This window comes from Canis lupus, chromosome 37 (genome assembly GCF_048164855.1).
Source record: "Canis lupus baileyi chromosome 37, mCanLup2.hap1, whole genome shotgun sequence".
NCBI classification, from domain to species: Eukaryota; Metazoa; Chordata; class Mammalia; order Carnivora; family Canidae; genus Canis; species Canis lupus.
In genome coordinates this window covers 9517068-9537536 of record NC_132874.1, presented here as the reverse complement: position 1 = coordinate 9537536, position 20469 = coordinate 9517068, and the positions used below count along the sequence as shown (strand labels likewise).

General features: G+C 46.3%; 2 protein-coding genes and 2 non-coding genes across 7 annotated transcripts in view; 1 reads left to right on the top strand and 3 right to left on the bottom strand.

The window, feature by feature from the left end:
* KDM1B (lysine demethylase 1B) overlaps positions 1 to 15505 on the top strand; it is a 60183-nt gene extending 44678 nt beyond the window's left edge. For both annotated transcript variants that reach the window (XM_072813849.1, XM_072813850.1), the window contains exons 14-21: positions 130 to 257; positions 1612 to 1743; positions 2263 to 2337; positions 5323 to 5439; positions 6352 to 6477; positions 7252 to 7374; positions 9079 to 9231; positions 13649 to 15505. In XM_072813849.1, the coding sequence (XP_072669950.1) occupies positions 130 to 257; positions 1612 to 1743; positions 2263 to 2337; positions 5323 to 5439; positions 6352 to 6477; positions 7252 to 7374; positions 9079 to 9231; positions 13649 to 13732 (938 nt within the window). In that variant the 3' untranslated portion in view covers positions 13733 to 15505. The remainder of the gene's footprint in view (positions 1 to 129; positions 258 to 1611; positions 1744 to 2262; positions 2338 to 5322; positions 5440 to 6351; positions 6478 to 7251; positions 7375 to 9078; positions 9232 to 13648) is intronic.
* LOC140626493 (U6 spliceosomal RNA) lies at positions 8051 to 8157 on the bottom strand. Its single transcript, XR_012025666.1, has one exon. It is a non-coding gene; the product is annotated as a U6 spliceosomal RNA (small nuclear RNA).
* Positions 10674 to 10804, bottom strand: LOC140626503 (small nucleolar RNA SNORA1). Its single transcript, XR_012025673.1, has one exon. It is a non-coding gene; the product is annotated as a small nucleolar RNA SNORA1 (small nucleolar RNA).
* Positions 15506 to 16045: 540 nt separating the features above from the next.
* The window catches only part of DEK (DEK proto-oncogene), a 31037-nt gene continuing 26613 nt past the window's right edge, over positions 16046 to 20469 (bottom strand). For 2 of the 3 annotated variants that reach the window (XR_012025420.1, XR_012025421.1), the window contains exons 10-11: positions 19918 to 20094; positions 17985 to 18052 (exon numbers count right to left, since the gene is read on the bottom strand). Coding sequence is in view for 1 of the 3 variants with exons in the window: in XM_072813851.1 (XP_072669952.1) it covers positions 17533 to 17544; positions 17984 to 18052 (81 nt within the window). In the remaining 2 variants the exon portion in view is untranslated. Of the gene's footprint in view, positions 17545 to 17983; positions 18053 to 19917; positions 20095 to 20469 lie in introns of those variants that run through there. The other variant, XM_072813851.1, reaches the window with a different exon arrangement.

Below are 20469 nucleotides of genomic sequence, written 5' to 3'. Positions count from 1 at the left end.
GGGTTTACTTGGGAAGCGACTCCAGAAGTCGGGGGTTTGGCGGGGTTGCAGGGGGTGGAAGGCAGAGGATGAGGAATTGGGGAACGATATGACAGCTGTTTTCTCTGCTTTGCTCCCTTGCCTTTGCAGAAAAGATAGAAGAGATCTACAAAGCTTTTATTAAGGAGTCTGGCATCCAGTTCAGTGACCTCGAGGAACAGGTGCTTCACTTCCACCTCAGTAACCTGGAGTATGCCTGTGGCAGCAGCCTCCAGCAGGTGTGACTGAGCTGGTGTTGGGTGTCTGTGTCTCCGTGATGCAGCTAAATTCTGAACCCAGACAGGTTTGGGTAAACAGGAAATACTGGTTCTGCTGTTGGGAAGTTCAAAAACCATGACTTCTGAGCTTATTCACCCTACCTTGGGTGAGACTTTTGTTTTGAAAGCAGGAGAAACCTTCCCTCAGATAATGCGTGTTGCAAAGCAGCTCAGCAAGTTGAGCAGGTGCCGGAGGGCCTGGGGCTGCTTGGGCCAGTGTGTGTGTGGGGGGGTGCTCACCGCCCTCCTTCCCCTGCGCTCCGTTGCCCTGCAGGCATTTCTCTGGAGCCCTGGTGGTCAGAGAACACAGTTCTCCAGAGACCAAAGATAGAGCGGCTTGCTGTTGTGGTCTGTGTGTTTCTCCGAAATAAATTTAAACTCACCCCGCTCATACAGCCACTGTGGTCTTGATCATCAGATCTGTGTTTTGAATAGAGGCTCCACGGAGGACCCCGACCTGCTGTCCAGATCAGGACCTCCGTTTGCTTTCGATTCTTCCCTGCCATTGGAATAACACTGTCTTCCAAAATCATGCCGGGTTTCGGCCTCTTTGGAGATGCCACGTTGAAGACAGATAGTTGGCATGTCTATAGATGGATTGTTCAGATGCAGTTCTACTCCTTGAATTCTTCTTTTCCAAGATTTTTGACATATAATATACCTTGTGTTTTTATCAAGCAGCGGTAACCATGCCCAAATTATGTCTACCCTTTTTTTTTTTAATTTTATTTTATTTTATTTATTTATGATAGTCACATAGAGAGAGAGAGAGAGAGAGAGAGAGAGAGAGAGGTGGAGACATATGCAGAGGGAGAAGCAGGCTCCATGCACCGGGAGCCTGACGTGGGATTTGATCCCGGGTCTCCAGGATCGCGCCCTGGGCCAAAGGCAGGCACCAAACCGCTGTGCCACCCAGGGATCCCCTGTTTTTGTTTTTAAGATCTTATTTATTGATTTGACATAGAGCACAAGCAAGGGGAGTGGCAGGCAGAGGGAGAGAGAGAAGCAGACTCCCCGCTGAGCAGAGAGCCTGATGCGGGGCTCGATCCCAGGACCCTGGGATCACGACCTGAGTTGAAGGCAGATGATACTCTACTCACTGGGCCACCCAGGAGGCCCTCCTGTCTACCTTTTAATTCTAAAATAAGCTTTCCTGGAGCACCTGGCTGGCTCAGTACAGCATGCTACTCTTGATCTTGGGGTCGTGAGTTCAAGTTCTACATTGCAGGGGGGGCAGAGTTTAAAAAAATAAAATAAAATAAAAATAAATAATAATAAAAAAATAAAATAAACTCTCCTACACATTGTTTTCCAGGTATCTGCTCGCTCCTGGGACCACAACGAATTCTTTGCCCAGTTTGCTGGTGACCACACTCTGCTAACACCTGGCTACTCCGTTATCCTTGAGAAACTGGCAGAAGGCCTAGACATTCGGCTTGAGTCTCCGGTGAGTAGGGAGCGGCGGGGAGGGGCCGCTCTGCTTTGGCCTCGCGTTTGGAGAATGCGGAGTTTGGGGCACGTGGCTTACACAGGAGGCACGTGTTTGCTTTGACCTTGTTCATGAGGTAACCCCACTGTTGGGAAGTTACAGGGGCTCAGATGCATCTTCGTTACTAATAACAGGTGCAGGAGTCTCACGACCTCCCTGCCACAGCGCATCTATTTTCTCTCTAAAATTTTCCCTTCGCATCGTCGTCCTGTGCTTTTGTGTTGTGTATCCCTCTAATCACAGAGATGGTGATTTATGTGTGTATTTCACTTTAGGTTGTCTTATAAAGATTTCCCAGATTCTGACAAAGTGTTCATAAATTTAAATGACTGAATGGTAGTTGCCTGAAGTAAGCTGTAAATGTTATTTAGATCACTGAGTGCCGGGAGATGATTCTTTGGATGCTTGGAGACAGGAGGGGATCCTGGATCTGTGGCTCCCTGCCTCTTGGCTTTCATGATTGTTTTTCTTGAGCAGGTACAGAGCATTGATTATTCTGGAGATGAAGTGCAGGTTACCATTACGGATGGGACAGGGTGTACGGCACAAAAGGTAGGTGCTAGAATTTAGCTAGGTGCTGCCTCCGGGGCCTGAGGGTCTGTTTTCCACCAAGAAGTTTGCCCTTTGCCGATCTGCCCGGAGCCTTGAGGCCTGAAGAGTTACCTATCTCCGTTCAGTTATGTGTGGATCTGCAGATCTGATTTAATCAATCTCTGTCTAGATTCATGGTAGATGGAATTCCAAAAAGTGTTTCTCAAAGTGGGTTCTATGTACATCAGTCCTGAGAGTTAAATAAGAAAAGAAATCCTTTGGCCAGATGAGTTTGAAAAGTATTATATAATGTAGTCTGCTTTTTGGGTTAAATATGAGTGTGTGAAAGGCTCTGAAGTTGTGCATTACAAAAATAAAAAAAATTGTTCAGGATTCATACTTTCCAAGGTAGTGGTGGGGTTTTTTCTTTTTTGTTTGTTTGTTTGTTTTGCCATGGAATCATTTTTCAATTCAAGACAGCTCTTGTTTTCATTTTGAAATGGCAGGAGTACTTCTATATTATTGGACTCTTTTGTGAACAACTTGGGTGGGTGGACAGTGGGAGGTGCGATGCTGTGTGACATCACACGGAAGTTCCCGTGGCGTCGGAGCGCAGAGGTGCTTACTTGGAGGGGAGGGGGATTCATAAGCCCCATAAGTTAATTTCGGTTTAGTTTTGTCTGAGACGAGGACCTAAATGTATAACCGACAGACTGTGACGGGGCCCCAGGTTAGCTGTGTCCTGCATTTTTCTGATCTAGGAGTACTCCACCGTCCGTGCTCCTCACACAGAAGTGAAGGATTGCGTGTCAGACGAAGAGACGGGGTCTAGTGTATGAGCCCGCGGGGTGGGCCCTCTGTTCCTGCCCGGGATCCCTAGGGGCGGCTCGATGAGTCTTTGGCCTGTTGGTGGTTCTCAGGCCTGGCCCACATCACACTCACCTGGGAAAAGACAGACTACAGAACCCCACCCCACACACATTCTCAGGGAATCCGTCTGTTCACGTTTGTAAAGCTCCCCGGGTAAGACCACCTTGTGGCCAGTGTGGACCAAGCCCTCTTTGAGCCCCAAAGTGAGAATCAGGGTAGTATCTAAGGCTCCTCCTAGCGGTAAAGAAAATTTTTTTTAGAATACCTCTTTTTAAAATTGCAAGTCAGTGGAAGGCTTGACCTCTGCCTGCTGGGTCACCCCCTGCCTGACCCTTCTTTCTTTGGATCCAGCTCTCCAGGGATATGAGGGCATAGCTGTGCCCCAAAATCTGCTCCAAAGCGTATTGGAAGTATTTTGATTTTTACGGTGGTCTACACACAGCACGTGGTTTGAATCGGAAGTTCCCCCAACTTATAAACAAGTGAAAGATTTCCACCCCAACATGATAAACATTTTGACAAACCGTAGTGCGGCCTCGAGGCCGCCTGCCCCGAGACCTGCACAGATCTGAGATCTGGTGTGGGTCCCTGGGCAAGGTGTGTTCATCTCTTTCGCCTGTTTGTTTACCTAAGCTCATGTGCTTTTGAAAGCTTTTTTGTTGTTGGGAAAATATCTAGATCTTATTTCCTTGAAGTTCTTACACATTCAAGAAACTGTCCCTCCACCTCCACACACTTTTTTTCTTTTTCTTTTTTTTTTTTCATGATGCTGACAGAGAAAATGCTTTATACTTTATCAAAGTTCCCTGTGGCAGAAAATAGTGACACAATCACAGGAAGAACTCTGGCCTTCCTGGGATCCTGGTGTTGGGGTTCAGGCCAGAGAACTAAATCTTTGGTTGAGGGCTAGGGTAGATGGGGTGCTTGGCATTCATTGCCGTGAGTGCTCCTCCGGCTGTGCTGTCCTACACTGTAGATAGAGGTAGACACACCCCCCCGCGCTTCCTAGACTCCCTAGCGGCTGAGGCTCTAAATACTGAATGGTCCAGCCACTCAGACGCACCAGCGTGAGGCTTGGAAGGTATGGTCTGACTTTTGCTTTGTGTCTGACAAGCATAATGGTCCGGATGTTGGGTCCTTCTGCAGTGCGGCCGGTGGAGGTTCCAGGCTCCCCTCAGCAGCCACAAGGGGAGCATGAGGAACCCATTGTGCTGCTGGAGCTTTTCTGTGAGCGGCGTGATTCTGGAGCTCACAGCAGGTGTGATGGCTTTTGACCGTGACTGTGGTGATGTGGTTCTAGAGCCAGAAAGCTCCTGATTATATGGAGAGACAGCAGCTCTTCCATGGCCGGGTTTTGTGGTGGGACTTTGAGAGTGATTCTTGAAGGCTCTGTTAGCATCTGTTACTTCAGCTCTCCTGAATGATTTTTTTTTTTCTTTTAAGATTTTATTTATTTATTCATGAGAGACACAGAGAGAGAGGCAGAGACACAGGCAGAGACACAGGCAGAGGGAGAAGCAGGCCCCCTGCGGGCAGCCCGATGCGGAACTCGATCCCAGATCACACCCTGAGCCAAAGGCAGGTGCTCAGCCACTGAGCCACCCAAGTGCCTGTTTTGTCCTTTAAAAAACTGTTTGTGGCTCTATGTGATTGTAATAATCTGTAATGTTTTTGAGGTACTTTACCATTTATGAAGCATATCAGTGTATATTGTAAGAGTTTTCACGTTAAGCATCACCCCAGTGCTTTGAGGTTAGTAGGGCAGATATTGACCGCATGTTAGAAAGAGTTCTTTGGATCCATATTTAGGGCCGTCTCCTCTTACGGTCCTGCTTTCCAGGACTGCGGTCTACTGACTCTTCTTTCCCAACATTCTTCCAAGTGGATGCCGCTTCTGCACAGCCAGGCACCCTTTTGCAGTGAACACCCTGCCACCCTGTACAGGGCAGCCCAGGTTCTTCCCAGTAACGTGGGGTGGTGACCGTCTCACGATTGGCGACAGAGAGGACTGTCCTGTGGGTGTTGAGACTTTCCTGGTAATGAACCCACTGAGTGGTGGTGATGGTGGTGGTGGTGGTGGTGGTGGTGGTAGGTTCAGTTGCTTCTGTGTGTTAAACTGTTCATTTTCTCTCTCAGGTACTAGTGACTGTCCCCTTGGCCTTGCTGCAGAAGGGTGCCATTCACTTTAACCCACCGCTGTCAGACAAGAAGATGAAGGCCATCAACAGCCTGGGCGCGGGCATCATTGAAAAGGTGACTGCAGGGATCCCTGGGTGGCGCAGCGGTTTGGCGCCTGCCTTTGGCCCAGGGCGCCATCCTGGAGACCCGGGATCGAATCCCACGTCGGGCTCCCGGTGCATGGAGCCTGCTTCTCCCTCTGCCTGTCTCTGCCTCTCTCTCTCTTTCTCTGTGTGACTATCATTAAAAAAAAAAAAAAAAGAAAAAAAGAAAAAAAGAAAAGGTGACTGCATTACCGGGGCCTCAGCACTGAAGGGATTCGAGTCTGGTGACGGGAGTGCCTTCACTTCTGGTCTTGGGAAGTAGTGGGTCATTTTTTAATCCAGATAGAATTCGAAGATTTTCTTCCCTTGTGAATAATTCCCCAGGAAGCATAGGAAAGGATGTTATCAAAACGAGAGGAGGAGAGCTGGCTGCGGTCTGACTTTTGACATTAGGAAAATGAATCTTGCCATTCAGAATTTGAACTTGGCATATGAACATGTAAATGGAGTAGTTCGGGTGTGTGTGTGTGTGTGTGTGTGTGGTGTTTTTGTTTTTGTTTTTGCTGCTTTTCACACCTCCCCTCCATTAATTGATCCCAGTGAGGAGAGAGTTTCACTTCCTCTGCCTTTAGAATCTTCTCTAGCAGGCATGTGCCAGAGCTGCAGGAAGTGCTGGCAGCCCTCACCGTGGTCTCAGGGATGCTTTGCATCTTGAGGTTAGCCTAGTGGCTGTTGGGGGTCCATTATGGCGGAGGGCACTGAATGGCACAAAAAGCCAGGTGCTCACGAGAGAGCAGACGAGGCAGGCGCATGGGAACAGGGAGCATTTGGGTTTGGGTTTTTTGCTCATGGCTCTAGTTAAGAACTATAGGTTCCTTCTTAGAGTTTGCTGGACTTCCGCTTCCAGAAACTCTTAACCATCTTTCTCTTGCTCACTTTCCAGATTGCCTTGCAATTCCCGTACAGATTCTGGGACAGTAAAGTTCAAGGGGCTGACTTCTTTGGTCACGTTCCTCCCAGTGCCAGCAAGCGGGGCCTCTTTGCTGTGTTCTATGACATGGATCCCCAGGTAAAATCATCGGTGAAGTGCGGTTTGAATCTCCTCGCTACCGTTTAGCATTTGGCCAGGCTCAGGCACCCGTGGACGTGGTGGCCGCTCTGGGTCTGTGTTCGGGTGCTGGCGGCCTGCTTGGGCCTGTAGGAGCCCCAGTATCCAGTGCTCACGGTGCTCCCCGGGGGATAGGTTAAGTTGCTTGTGGAAAGTGCAAGATTTCGGGCTTGGTGAAGGGTGGGTGTGAGGGGCCCGGAGGAGGAGGAGGGGGAGGAGGAGGCTCGGGTTGGCAGATGTGACTGGGGGACACAGGCGAGGGAGCGGTGTGTCTGGGACTGGGGATGGACCCTGGAGGTCACGTAAAAGAGTCACCCTCCTGTTCCCTTTTCTTCTTCCTTCCAAGAAACTTCATCTTAAGCGGTTTCACTCGGGAACCATGGACAAAATGTCTTCACCATTCGAGAAAGTTTTCCCCCCTGATTTTATCTGCAGGTTTTCCTTCCCCATCTCCTTATGTTTCTTCTAGAACAAGTTCTTATAAGGGAAAAGCCAAGAGCACCCTGGCTTTGATATTTATATTTCTTCCTGAGCCTTTCAGCCGCAAACAACAAGATGTACAGCTGCATCATGCGTTTTGTGAGGGGAGTGGGCTGGTGATTGAGATGAGGATGGGGGGCAGGAGGAAGGAGGGAGATTTGTGAGAACGAGGTCCCTCCCTGTTGGATCAGGCAGTTAGGGGCTCGTGGACTGAAAGCAGAAAGTGTAAAGGGCCGTTGCCTTCCGTGTCCACAGAAGAAGCACAGCGTGCTGATGTCCGTGGTGGCTGGGGAGGCCGTGGCGTCCATCAGGACCCTGGAGGACAAGCAGGTGCTGCAGCAGTGCATGGCTGCCCTCCGGGAGCTGTTCAAGGAGCAGGTCAGAGAAACGCCTGGGGAGCGGGGCACGCTTGCTGTCAGCTTAGCGAGCCATCCTTACGTGACCGAGGATGCCAGAGATGGAGGCATGGGCTGCGTCACTCCTGATTCCCATGTCCAGCTTCTCACCTAAATCCCTGGGTGAGGGGTGGGGGGTGCTGGGGGGGCTAGGGCTGCGTAACAAAACAGACTGGGCGGTCTCAGCAGGGGAGGTTGGTTTTCTCACCGGGCGGGGGAGGGTGCAGGCCGTTTGGTGTCTTCTGAGGCCTCTCTCCTTGGCCTGCAGGTGACCGCCTTCCCCTGTGACCTCACACTCACACGGTCTTCCCTTTGTGCTGGCCTGTGGGCCTGTCCCAGTCTCCTCCTCCCGTGAGGACACCAGTCATACTGGACTACAGCCCACCCTCTTCACCTCACTGTAACTTAATTACCTCATGCAAGGCCCTTTTTTGAATATCATCCCGTTATGAGGTACTGGGGCTTAGAGCTTCAAAATATGAATTTTAGGGGAACGCAAATGAACCTAGAGCAATATTCTATGCCACCTTTCGCACCATTGTCTTCCTTTTTGGCTAGCATCACGCACACGCCCTCCTTTTTCTTTTTTCTTTCTTTCTTTTTTTTTTCCCCCCTCCTGTGCTAATCCACAAAGGGTGGCTGTTTGCTAGGGAACTGCACAAAATGTGGAACCCTTCACAAATTTGCATGTCATCCTTGCACAGAGGCCATGCTAATCTTCTCTGTGTGGTTCCTATTTTAGTGGATGTGCTGCTGAAGCGAGCACCACATCCCCTTTCTTTCCCAAGGATGTAAAAGGCTCAGCATTTTCCCTATGTCCTGTATTAACCCAAACCCCAGCAAGCTTTGAAAACTTTCCTTTCAAACAGATACGGTCCAGAATTTTCTCCTACCCCACAGACAGAGCTAGGTACTTTATATTTGCCAGTTTGCTAAAGCTCACAGTCTCGGGAGATTTGTAAATGGCGTGGCTTTTTTTTCTTTTTTTTTTTTTTTCTCAAATAAAGGCGTGGGAGTAGAAAGATTTGAAATGACTCAAGAGTTAGGTAAATTAGAGAAAGAGAGGAACCCGGGTTGTTGCTTATCTTATGTGATGTGATCACATCTCACCATAGTCCCTAGCTTGGGGGTTTTGCCCCAAAACTTGTTTTCACATTAGTTATTTGGAACTTAGCACATTGTTTCCGTAGAGATATCTTTCATGTGCTCATCAGAGGCACAGAATTATTTGAAATTTAGTGAATGTGGAACATATCGCCCAATGGCTGTTCCATGGAGGAGGCTGTTGAGAATCCAGCTTGTCTGGGGACTGCCCCTTGCTTCCCTACCCCCGGCCTGGACACCCTCCTTCCACTACCTCCAGCACATACCGGGTGTTGGAAAGGGAAGGGCACTGGTGACGGCCTGGTGGGTGGACGGGAAGGACGTCTCTGGCCAGACAAGGTGTAGACCTGAGATGTCGGGGGAGGTTGCAGAGCCTGGGCAGGACACGGGACGCAGCACACATCGGGCCTGGGGGGAGCTGGCAGGTGGGGGGGGCAGGGGGTGTAGTGGGGGGCGCCGTGTCAGAGCCTCCAGGAACCATCTCTGTTTCTGGAGGAGGCGGGACTGGGTATCTGTGCTCCGGGCTGCAGCTCCTCCCAGGCCCCCACTGATCCTGGGTGCTGGTTCCTTCCCCGTGACACAGGAAGTCCCAGACCCCACCAAGTATTTTGTCACTCGGTGGAGCACAGACCCCTGGATCCAGATGGCCTACAGCTTCGTGAAGACAGGCGGGAGCGGAGAAGCCTACGATATCATTGCGGAGGAAATACAGGGAACTGTCTTTTTTGCCGGCGAGGTGCGTACCATGATCTTGAACCCGGTCACTTTTATTTTGGTTACTTTCTTTTAACTAAAGTGCTGTGTGTCCAGAGTTTTCAAAGCAAAGTCAGATACAGTCAAAGTGTTAGGACACCAGGGGCCTCCCGGGCGGGGGGTCGGTCAAGCATCTGACTCCCGATCTCAGCTCGGGTCATGATCTCAGTGTCGGGAGATCGAGCCCCGTGTCAGGCTCTGTGGTGGGATGGAGTCAGCCTGAGAGTCTCTCTCCCTCTTCCCCATGGGGAGGAAACTAAGTAAATCTTAAAAAAAAAAAGAGGGGGGGGCATCGTGACACCAAACAGCAGAATGGCCCCTCCACATCCAGCTCACACCCCCAGGACACCATTTTTAACCTTTCCTGTGGTTTCTTCAAGAATTTCCTGCCTGTTCTCAGATATTTCCACTGTTGACTTCGGGTCTGACAGGGTGGACACTGACTTCCCCTCGGGTTGATGATTTAGCTGTTCAGTGTGGTGACCTCACACCTGAGAATGGGCATCGGTGCTCGTGTGACGTGGCTTCCTGTGGAGCCAAGGTGTTCGTGGACTCCTTTCTTACACAGCTGTTTTCTTGACGGCCGCAGTGGCCCCTTTATCCCTTAGCTGAATTCTCCCCACCCGTCTGCTGGGGGCCCCCGCCCTCCCTGGAGCACCGTCGAGGCCCTGGGAGCTGCCGTGTTAGCGCCACTGTTGGAAACCCCTTCCTGGTGTCCTCTTGCCTTGCCTCTCTGGGACGCCACCTTACCGCTCTCCAGGGTTGGCGTTTTAATTTTCTAGATCCCTGTCTCTCTTCTTCTCTTTCTTTTAAATTACACATGATGTACAACTTACACATCCTATCTTTTTTTTTAAGTCTGTAAGTTTTTCTGTGAGGAGTTTCACGTGGGATTCCTTCCACTGCCAATCACCGTGGTTCCTCCAAAGTCGGAATCACCGTCTTCAAAAGAGCCCCTTTAAAAGAACTTGTGTTTAGTCCACAGTTGTCACCGACAGATAGTCACGGTACTTTTGGTTGGGCTTCTCTCATCTGCTCGAATATGGACAGACTTCCAGACTTCTCCAGCTGCTGGATCATCTTTTCTTTTTTGTTTTTTTTTTAAAGATTTTATTTTTTTATTCGTGAGACAGAGAGAGAGAGGCAGAGACACAGGCAGAGGAGAAGCAGGCTCCATGCAGGGAGCCCGATGCGGGACTGAATCCTGGGTCTCCAGGATCATGCCCTGGACCTAAGGCAGGCGGCAGACCGCTGAGCTACCCAGGGATCCCCTGGATCATCTTTGGAATCCAGTTTCTTTACAAGTCAAATTGTAGGAAGTACACTGATTGCTCTTTTGGCAAATGATCTAAAATCATTATTTTTTAATTGTTTCTAACATTGAAAAGTCCTGTTACTTCCACTGTACTCCCTGAGCCCAGCCAAGGATGTTATGGCCTCGTGGTCACCCCTGCGGTCATCTTGCTGTGATGGAAGTGCCTCCCGTCTCAGTTAACCACATTCACAATTTCTGGACACCATGAGGGACAGTGCCCATTTTCATCTAGAACGAAGCTCTTACCATCCTATTTTTTAAGTGTACAGTTCAGTGGCACCAAATACATGGACGCTGCTGTGCCACCATCACCACCATCCATCTCCAGAACTTTCTCATCTGGAACTCAGTACCTGTGAAGCAACCCTCCCCATCCCCTCTACCCCCAGCTCCTGGATCCCACTAGTCTACTTTCCATCTCTACAGATTTGTCCTGGGTGCCTCATCCTCTCAGTGGGATCGTCCAGTGTTTGTCCTTTGTGACTGGCTTATTTCAGTCAGCAGAACGTCCTTAAGATTCATCCACGCTGTGGCATGTGTCAGAATAGCCTTTCTTTTTATTTTATTTTATTTTATTTTATTTTATTTTATTTTATTTTATTTTATTTATTTTATTTTATTTTTGTAAAACTTTTTTTTAAAGATTTTATTTATTTATTCATGACAGACACACAGAGAGAGGCAGAGGCACAGGTAGAGGGAGAAGCAGGCTCCATGCAGGGAGCCTGACGTGGGACTCAATCATACCCTGGGCCGAAGACGGCACCAAACCGCTGGGCCACCGGGGCTTCCCTAGCCTTCCTTTTTAAAAAAGACTAAATATAGTCCATTACATGTAGAGATGACATTTCATGTACACATTCATGTCCTGGACACTGGAGTTGCTTCTGCTTTTAGGCGGTTGTGACTAATGCTGTGCCCTGAACATGGGTGTACGTGTACTTTCAAGACCCTGCGGTTGGTCCTTCGGGGTATATTCCCAGAAGAGGCATTGCTGGATCATATATTAATTCGGCGCTTAGTTCCTTCAAGCACCATCCACGGTTTCCCACAGCAGCTGCACCATTGTGCGTTCCCCCCGGCAGTCACAAAGTTCCCAACACTCGAGATGTTTTAAAGATTATTTTAGAGAGAGGGAGATAGTGTACGTGTGGGAGGTGAGAGGCAGAGGGGGGAGGAGAGACCATCTGAAGAAGACTCTGAGATGAGTGGGGGAACCTGACGTGGGACTCGATCCCACGACCCTGAGGTCATGAACTCAGCTGAGGTCAGAAGTCGGACGCCCATCCGGCTGAGCCACCCACATGCCCCACCAATTTTCTGGTTTTTGCTAATAGCTGTCCTAAAGTGGCCTTTTAAAAAAATTTCTGTTGAGAAATGTTTTTGCTGTTTTGATCACTAATTTTTTTCTGTGCCTGTTTTCACTTGCTTGTAATCTAGATGCTTATATGCTTTCAGTCCTTGATTTTTTTCACTTTTGATCATTTTCTCCCCACTTTTTCCTCTTATTTCTAGTCTTCTGTTCCACATATTGGAACTCCTGAACTGAGGATCTTTCTTTTCTTTGTTGTTACTCATCTCTCTCTCCTTATCCTATGGTGTTGGGGGGAGATTCACATTCCCACTCTTGGAAATTTTGTGCTTATGAGCACTTTCTTGTCCTTGGATTATTCTTTTGGTAGCATCCTCCTCTTGCTTCATGACTCCTCAGAGTTCCTGTAGCGTCAGCCTCCCACGTGTCCAAATATCCCGTCCTTGATTATCTGCTTAGATTTGAGTGAGGCATTTTTATAAAGCCTCCCGAAAGCTCCGGTAAGCCTGCCGACGGCTGGATCCCCCTACCTCAGGGTATCTATAGCTCTTTCCTCTGGGAACATGTAGTTTCTCTTTGCTTGGTGGCAGCTCCCGACACCCCGGGAGCCGGAAGCCTTGCTCTTCGTTATGAGGACGTGACTTAATCTGCATCTTGCTCGGTGCCTCGACCTTGCCTCTGCCTCAGATCCCCGGTGGGTCATGGCAGTGGCCGTGGGGGACCTGGTGAGGGACCCGGGTGCTCTTCGTAACGTAGAGTGAAGCGAGTTCTCGGCGCTGTCGTGCGTGGTAGGTTAGCTTCAGACCTCATACGAGTGTCTGAGTGTCGTTGAGAACGGAGTTGGGTGTTATCTTTCCTCTTCCTGATTTTTGGATGATTACAAAAGAACATCCTTTAAAAACCGCTGTCTTTGATTCGTCCTTGGCCTGCAGAGAGCCGGCTTTGTGGGCGCAGAGCATGCCTGTGCAGCCAGCCACGTCCTCCGCTTCCCGAGCGGCGGAGGCTCCTGTGGCACGGTTGTCACTGCAGTTACCGAAACTCCCTTAGACCCCTCCTAGTCCTTGGATCCTTGCCCCCTCTTCACTCCCCTGTTCCTGAAGTCTTTGGCCCTGGCTCTTTTCCCTCCACGCCCCCTGACGTGGCACACACCTCTGTTCACACCTCCGTCCACGGGGTGCTTCCCCCCCTGGGGTCTGCTCACCTCCACTTCAGCTCCGGCCCAGACCTGCTCACCGTGCCCCCACCCCCCAGCCGCAGATCAGGCTCTCTCCGGTCGTGGAGGGCTGGTTCTGTTCCGGCTGGAACCCCCTGCAAAGCGGGCTTTCCATCGACCGTCCTCCCCTGCGTGCTCAGTGACCCAGCTGTCCTTCGGGTCCAGCCGTCCGGCACAACCCCCAAGGTGGAGGACTTGGCTGGTGCTCCGTGCCCCTCTCAGCACGATCCTAACAGCGAGGCTGATTACGCTGATGGGGGGCAGGGCCCAGGGCTCCTTCACTGTTCTTAGTTCCAGCACAGGGTACAGAGGGAACATCCTACGGATTGCCACACAGGACTTCCCAGGACTGTAGAGAAAGTCGCGGAATGAGGTGGTGAAGCATGGGGGGGGGGGGGGTGACCAGAGGACGGCAGGTGCAGGGACGGGTGAGGAGTGTTCATATGAGCACAGGAGTGCCATCGAACTTTGAGGACCGGAGAAAGCGTAGCTTGTATTATCTATGATTACCATCGGAGTTCCTTACACGTGACCTCAAGATATGCAATTATTTCTTACAGGCAACAAACAGGCATTTCCCACAAACTGTCACAGGGGCATATTTGAGTGGTGTTCGAGAAGCAAGCAAGATTGCAGCGTTTTGAATACATTTGTTTGGACCCTGCTTTCTTCTGTTGCCCCAAATGGTAAAAAGTCTGAAACACGTGTAAAACCTCACTTGCATAAAATCAAACTAAACGAACCTCTGAGAGCATTAGCCCCAAGAATCCTCTTGCAGCACTTATATTTAATTTCCACAGGTTGAGTAGGGCTAAGTTTTCTGTATTTCAGAATAAGGCAGCATAGAACCTTAAGATTTTCAATAGGATTTCTTCCATGGTTGGAGACTCCCTTTAAATTGGACATTTTATTGGGCTCATCAGTTTTCAAACATTGAGAAACCAAGTAGCAATCATTAAAAATCCAGACAAAGCCATGTATTTTTCTTCTGTGACAGTTTATCAGTATCTTTGCCAATGAGCCTTAAGACTTTTATATAGCTCCAATATTGAGCTTTTACTTAAAATTTAGATAGAAATCTTTCCTTTTCAGATACAGCACAAACTATTCAGTTAAAAGTAAATGAAACTTCTAGACTATTTTATATTGTACATATTTCTTTCCATTGGGTTATTCAAAAGAAATTTAAATTCAGGTATCTTTTGCGACACGAGGTTTTAGATTGGTGCACTCATTGGCAAATCAGCAAAATTTTCAACTCCTTAAACAGCGCAGGTATATTCTATCATTTAGAATGGGTTAGAGATTATAGTATAGACTTCATACTTTAGACCATTTAGAATATGGCTATTTTTCTAAGGGCCAAATTTGGGTGGATGGCACACTTCAAATAGCCTTAATTTTGGCAACCACTAGAGCAAAAAGATCTTTCTTGTCAGAATACTTTAATAAGAAACTCCTTCTACTGCCGCTTTTTAAAATAACTGATTCAAACTCTAGGAATATTTTTTACAGCATTATGTTTTCAGTATTCCATAGGCAGGTCCACTGGAAAACTGCAGAAAAATGTGATATCCTAATAAATATTACACATGTAAAGCCATATCTTAAAAGCCTGAGAACATGGCAGATACTTACTTTTTCCCTTTTATCACTCATGACAAAATAAACACTGGTTTCAGGGTCTTCAGGATGCTTATCTTGCCAAGAAGTTAGAAAAGTGAATGGTAAAACTTAAATGCTTTTGTTTTAAAAAGTCTGAACAGTTCTGTCAGTCTGCTTCAAAAAGGGACTCAAAAGGACTTTAAATTTTAAAAATACCTAATATTTTGCAAAGTATCTTTAAAGTCACCTTGTAAGTAGAAAGTTATTTTATGCAAACTGTAGAACACCATTTAGACACATCCCTCTCCATCAAAGTATGATGCAAATACAGAAAAGTGAACAGCAGTAAATTGGTTTCAAAGTTGGGTTAATGCAGGAAAATGTTGAGATTATCAGATTAAGACTCATTGGTACTGATTGGGAAGCATTCAGCTTTAAAATGCTATGTATTAAAATGTTTAAATAGCATGTGTTTAGTGAAAAATGCAAAGTATTTTAAGTTTGAAATGGTTCACAATTCTTTAGTCTCTGGGCACTTAAACTTATACTGTGCTACCAGCAAACTATGGGAAAACCTAGTTAGCTCAAGTACAGTAAATGTGTATGTAAAAGATCTCGTCTCAAGTGACATCATTTGATTTTTTGTTCTTTAGGGAACCACGGTACTTTTATTCTTGAGTTTCTTTGAATATGTTTTTCACTGTTTGAAGACTTTGTAATTGAATAGCAGTGAATACACAGTGTTTTAACTGCAGATTGTGAAGAGCTGGTTGTGTAAAACTGCTTAATAAAAACTAGACTTGTTTTTCAAATACACTGTGCACTGTGGTGATGAACACTCGTTCTAGGTACCAGTCCCCTCTCCTCCAAACCTTCTGTAGACTTTTCTACTCCTAGGTTTTACTGCTTACCCTCTTTCAAGTAAATGATCACAAAATAATAACCTACCATTTTTGAGATCACTTCCCAGTTTTCCTTTGTGATTTCTCCACAGTAATGGTTCGTTATCCCTGAGGAGCACTCCAAATTAAATGGGTCATCGGTGGGGCTAAATCTACCTAAAACTCCCTGTTCTGAAATCCTCAGGAAGGGGGGACATAATCCTCAGCGAGAGGGGAAATGCCACAGAAACCATAAAACATTGATGCAAGGGCAGCCCGGTGGCTCAGCGGTTTAAGCGCCTCCTTCAGTCCAGGGTGTGATCCTGCAGACCCGGGATCAAGTCCCACATCAGGCTCTCTGCATGGAGCCTGCTTCTCCTTCTGCCTGTGTCTCTGCCTCTCTGTGTGTGTCTCTCATGAATAAATAAATAAAATCTTAAAAAAAAAAAAAATTGATGCAAGAGACGAGCATGGATTTATTATTTTTATTGACAAGGTTTATAGGAACAAATTAAATATTTAAAATCAAAGGCCAATTCTTAGGTTTCATTTAGTTGTTTACGCCATTCATTTGTATTTATCAAGAAACAAGTCAAACCTGTTAAAATACCTAACAGTCAACACATATTTTTATCTTTCTGGTTCTACTGATGGATTTTTTATTTAATCACTCAACTGATTTATCAAAGGCCTAATTGTTAAGTAGCAGGTTTTATTTTAAAATTGAGATTTAATAAACTGATTAAGACAATTTAAAAGATTAAACAGTCTCATTCAGGAGTGGTCTGCATGTTGGATCACCTAGAATCCTGATTGGCCAAAATTTAAACCCAAAAGCCCTGATTCCACAAATACATTAAATTTCTTTAATGTTAAAAATAAGTCTTTTTACCACTTCTGAGAAATACTTTGTCGGAGATACCCACTATTGCCTACACATTGTCTTCTAGCGTTATACTCAGTACGTTTATCATAATCATAGAGGTGGCCCCCTTTCCGGTAAATATCAGCATTTTATATGGATGGGCAAAAGCAGTTAAAAATCAGTTCATTTATTATATGCCAAATGTGCTTGTACTTAATTGATTCCACCCTGTCCCCAAATTTTGAAGTTCTGATGTATTGATTTGGTTGATCCTTAATATAAAATGTATCTACAGACACTTGCAGAGTTAACACTAAAACTACAAATTGATGACACTTCTGAGGCAAAGCAGAGAACGATCTGTTCCTTCAGTGTTTTCTCCACTGAATTCTGACTTTCACTGCTCCGTCATACCATCTGGCCGAACACTGACATTTCAAAGTTTAACTGTAAAGATACCTACCTAGAGGAGTTTAAAAATTGATCTGCACAAAAGAAATAAAAAAACTTTATATACAACAAATTTGTTTTTAAAAATACAAAAATAACATCTGTCACTTTTGTCATGCTGACAATTTGACATATATACACATGCAGCAGAAAATTTCCAATTTAATCATCTGGATAGCTGAAGCCTGTATATTTTTAATATGATGAACACACCGCCACTGACAGATGTGTATTCAAAATATTTCATATACTAAATACTGCCATAGTCTCTGCATGTATAAATGTCAGTAATAGTTTATTCTACTTGATTAAAAGTATGTCTGAAGCGAATACTAAGCGCGCTAAAAACTACAACAGTTCGAGAATCTACGATCTCATATAAAGAAATCCAAAATGTACAAAATACAACTATAAAAGCAAGGAACAGTGACTGCCATGCAAAATTTTAAACTAAAACTGCATAGAAATGCAATTTAAAACAACAAACTCAAATTACATAACACTCAAGATAAAAAGATCAGCAGTAAGTTGTACCAACACAATGCTTGCAGGGATTTAGAAAAGGAAATACATTCTCTTTGCTGGTATAATGGTATAAATCAGATCTTTACGTCCATGGGACAAGTCCTCTGTCTCCACTGCCTCAAGAAATCAGCTGCAATGAGAGAGAAACATTATTTTCCTGTACCCACAATACATTAGGCACACAAAAATCATAACCTCCCCCAAACTGTTAAACCTCTGTTTTACCACCGTGACCTTGGGATGTCTGTTGGGACCAACATAAAACTATAGCTACTGTTGATCTTCTGCCTTTGTTGGACAGCAATTGCACTCAAGTAGTTGAGAGTCTGTGATGCACTTGGCTGCCCACATACACTGCGAGCCTGAGGTCAGGTTTTGTCACTACCGATCAGTCTGTATTTTTAAGCTTTACCGTGGTAAAGAAAAATATTTCCCCCATCTATTGAGAAAATGTGAGGGTCAAATGTGATCTAGTGATATTTTAAAAAATATGCAGTATTTGATACACATAATTCCTTTGTCTTAAGATGTTCAAGTTGATCGAAATTAGAAAAGGTGGCCATATTTACCTCTTTCACGGTTGTTTTTATGAAATCTTTTCTTTCAGTTAAATCATAAGCAGGATAATTTTCATATACCTATAGTGAAAAAGAAACAGATAAAAAGCAGATTTAAAATTCCAGTGATAGTCTTTACCTTTGGATAAAGAAGAAATGGCTGCTGTGTAGGAACACACATGCGCCTGAGCAGTGCTCTGGCTCACCAGAGAACTACAGCAACGGGCAGAAAACAGACTAGTGTTCACACGTTCTGTGTGATATAGGCTCTTGGGACTATCAGCTGAAGTAATAGACATGGTGAGTTAAACACCTACACGCACAGATCTTAGGTAAGGGGACTCAGTTCTTTACACTGGCAGGTTACCTGTCAGTGTCTCGCAGAGACTTTGTACTTTGTCCTGCTGCATCCTCCAACACTACTTGAACTCTAGTGAACTTCAGCCTCTACTCCAACACCCAATCCCCTCCCCAAGGTTAAATCCCTGAGAGCCAGTGCTCTCAGCTCTCAAGTTCTACTCCTACAGCTTTTCTGAATGTCTGTCTCTCTGTCAACTGGCTCCCTGCTGCTTGACTTCACCCAGACTCCATCCACACCTGCAGGCTTCACTCCTGAGGTACAGGGAAGGTAGGCAAACTTTCTTAGTCAAGGGCCAGACTAAATGGCTTTGGCTTTTCCAGAAACACAGTATCTGTTGCAACCACTCAACTACGCCATTGTAGCATGAAAGCTGCCACAGACCACGCTAGAATGAATGGATGTGGTTGTCACATTCAACTATTTACAAAAAAGCCGATGGGATGACGGATTTGGCCCGCTGGCGGCAGTCCCCCAGTTCCTACAGACGGTCAATCACTCACATCACTGCAATTGCTCGCCTCTGTTCTTTCTCTGCAAAACTCCTAACCCTGAACTGGTCTAACTACCAACTTTTCTAGGGTCAGTCCAGAGAAAAGACTGCTGTGGGAAAATAGAACTTTTAAAAGACTGGTCCCATTTGAGGTTCATGGCATCCAATGCCAGAGCCTCGCCAGCAGTCCCTCCTTTGTTCCTACCAAGGGCATTTTCAGCCTTTCCTCCTCCTTGCTCTGGCCAGGAAGCCACTGTTATGCATTCCTTCCGCTGACACAATTCTTCCCTCCAGCTTGTTTGTATCTGGATCCACCAATACCCCCCATTTCCTTGACCTTCCTGAACTCTCCTCCACTGTCCCGCTCCTTGCCCAGCACAGGCCCCAAGCCTAACACACACGTGTGCTTTCTCTCCCCGACCATCCTAGTCTTTCATCAGCCTGTATACCCACCCTCCATGTGGCTACTATTTTCCTTCCAAAAAAGCTGTTTAAAACAGCAGCTTTAAATTTTTTTTTAAGATTATTTATTTATTTATTCATGAGAGACACGGGGGGGGGGGGGGGGAGGAATAGAGACACAGGCAGAGGGATGAAGCAGGCTCCATGCAGGAAGCCCCATGCGGGACTCAATCCCGGGACCCCAGGATCAGGCCCTGGGCTGAAGGCGCTAAACCGCTGAGTCACCTGGGCTGCCCCAGCAGCTTTAATTTATTCACTTTCCTCACTATTCATTCTCAATCCAAGGGTCAGTAATCCTAGCAGTTACCATCCTCGAGATGGCTCCCTGGGAACAGTTCCCTCCTGCACACCAAGTCCAAAACAAGAATTTCCAAGTCCTTCCCACCTGACCGCTCCATGTTCATAACCCCCTTAAAAAATCACAAGCATGCTCACGAAAACCAAAGGCCCAGAACTAACCCCCCGTCCCTTGTCCTTGCCCTCAGAGGACACCAGTTTCTAGTTCACGCTGTATTCTTCCAGGCTTGAAAACTGACTTTTTACACAAACACAGAAACGTATCAATGATGGTATAGTCTTTCTGTATTTACATAGATGGGGAAATACGCTGTACGTTTAAAAAGGTGACAATACCTGGAAGGTTTTTCCATGTTCTTTTGAACTGCTACATAGCATTCCAAAAATAGATGTACCAGTTTAAACATTTCCCTATTGATGGCCAGTTAGCTTGTGATTTTTCAACATTACAGACATGCTGAACATTACTGTAATCACTTTGTGCAGATGTGACTCTGTCTTTAGCACAGAGACCTAGAAATGGAATTGCTAGGTTAAATGGCATTTGCAATTTAAATGTTAAGATACTTCTTAATTGTTCTCCAAAGCTGTTACAACTTTAAGCACAAATACATCTCCCTCTACACTTGCCAAGCATGGAAACTCTTCATTTTTATCAAGCTAATAAGCAAAAATAATTCAATTTTTATCTTCCTCATGAGTAGGGAAAGTGTGTTTTCATGTTTACGGGGCATTTCTATCCCCCACCCTGAACTGCTCTCTCTGTAGTCCTTGCCCATGGAAGGTCATGACCTCTCAACTTGCACTACCCTTCTCCTTCTGGAAACGGTTTCCTCTCTGTCTTGGCTTTGATAACACCTCTATGATTTTTTGTATTTTGTAGGAATC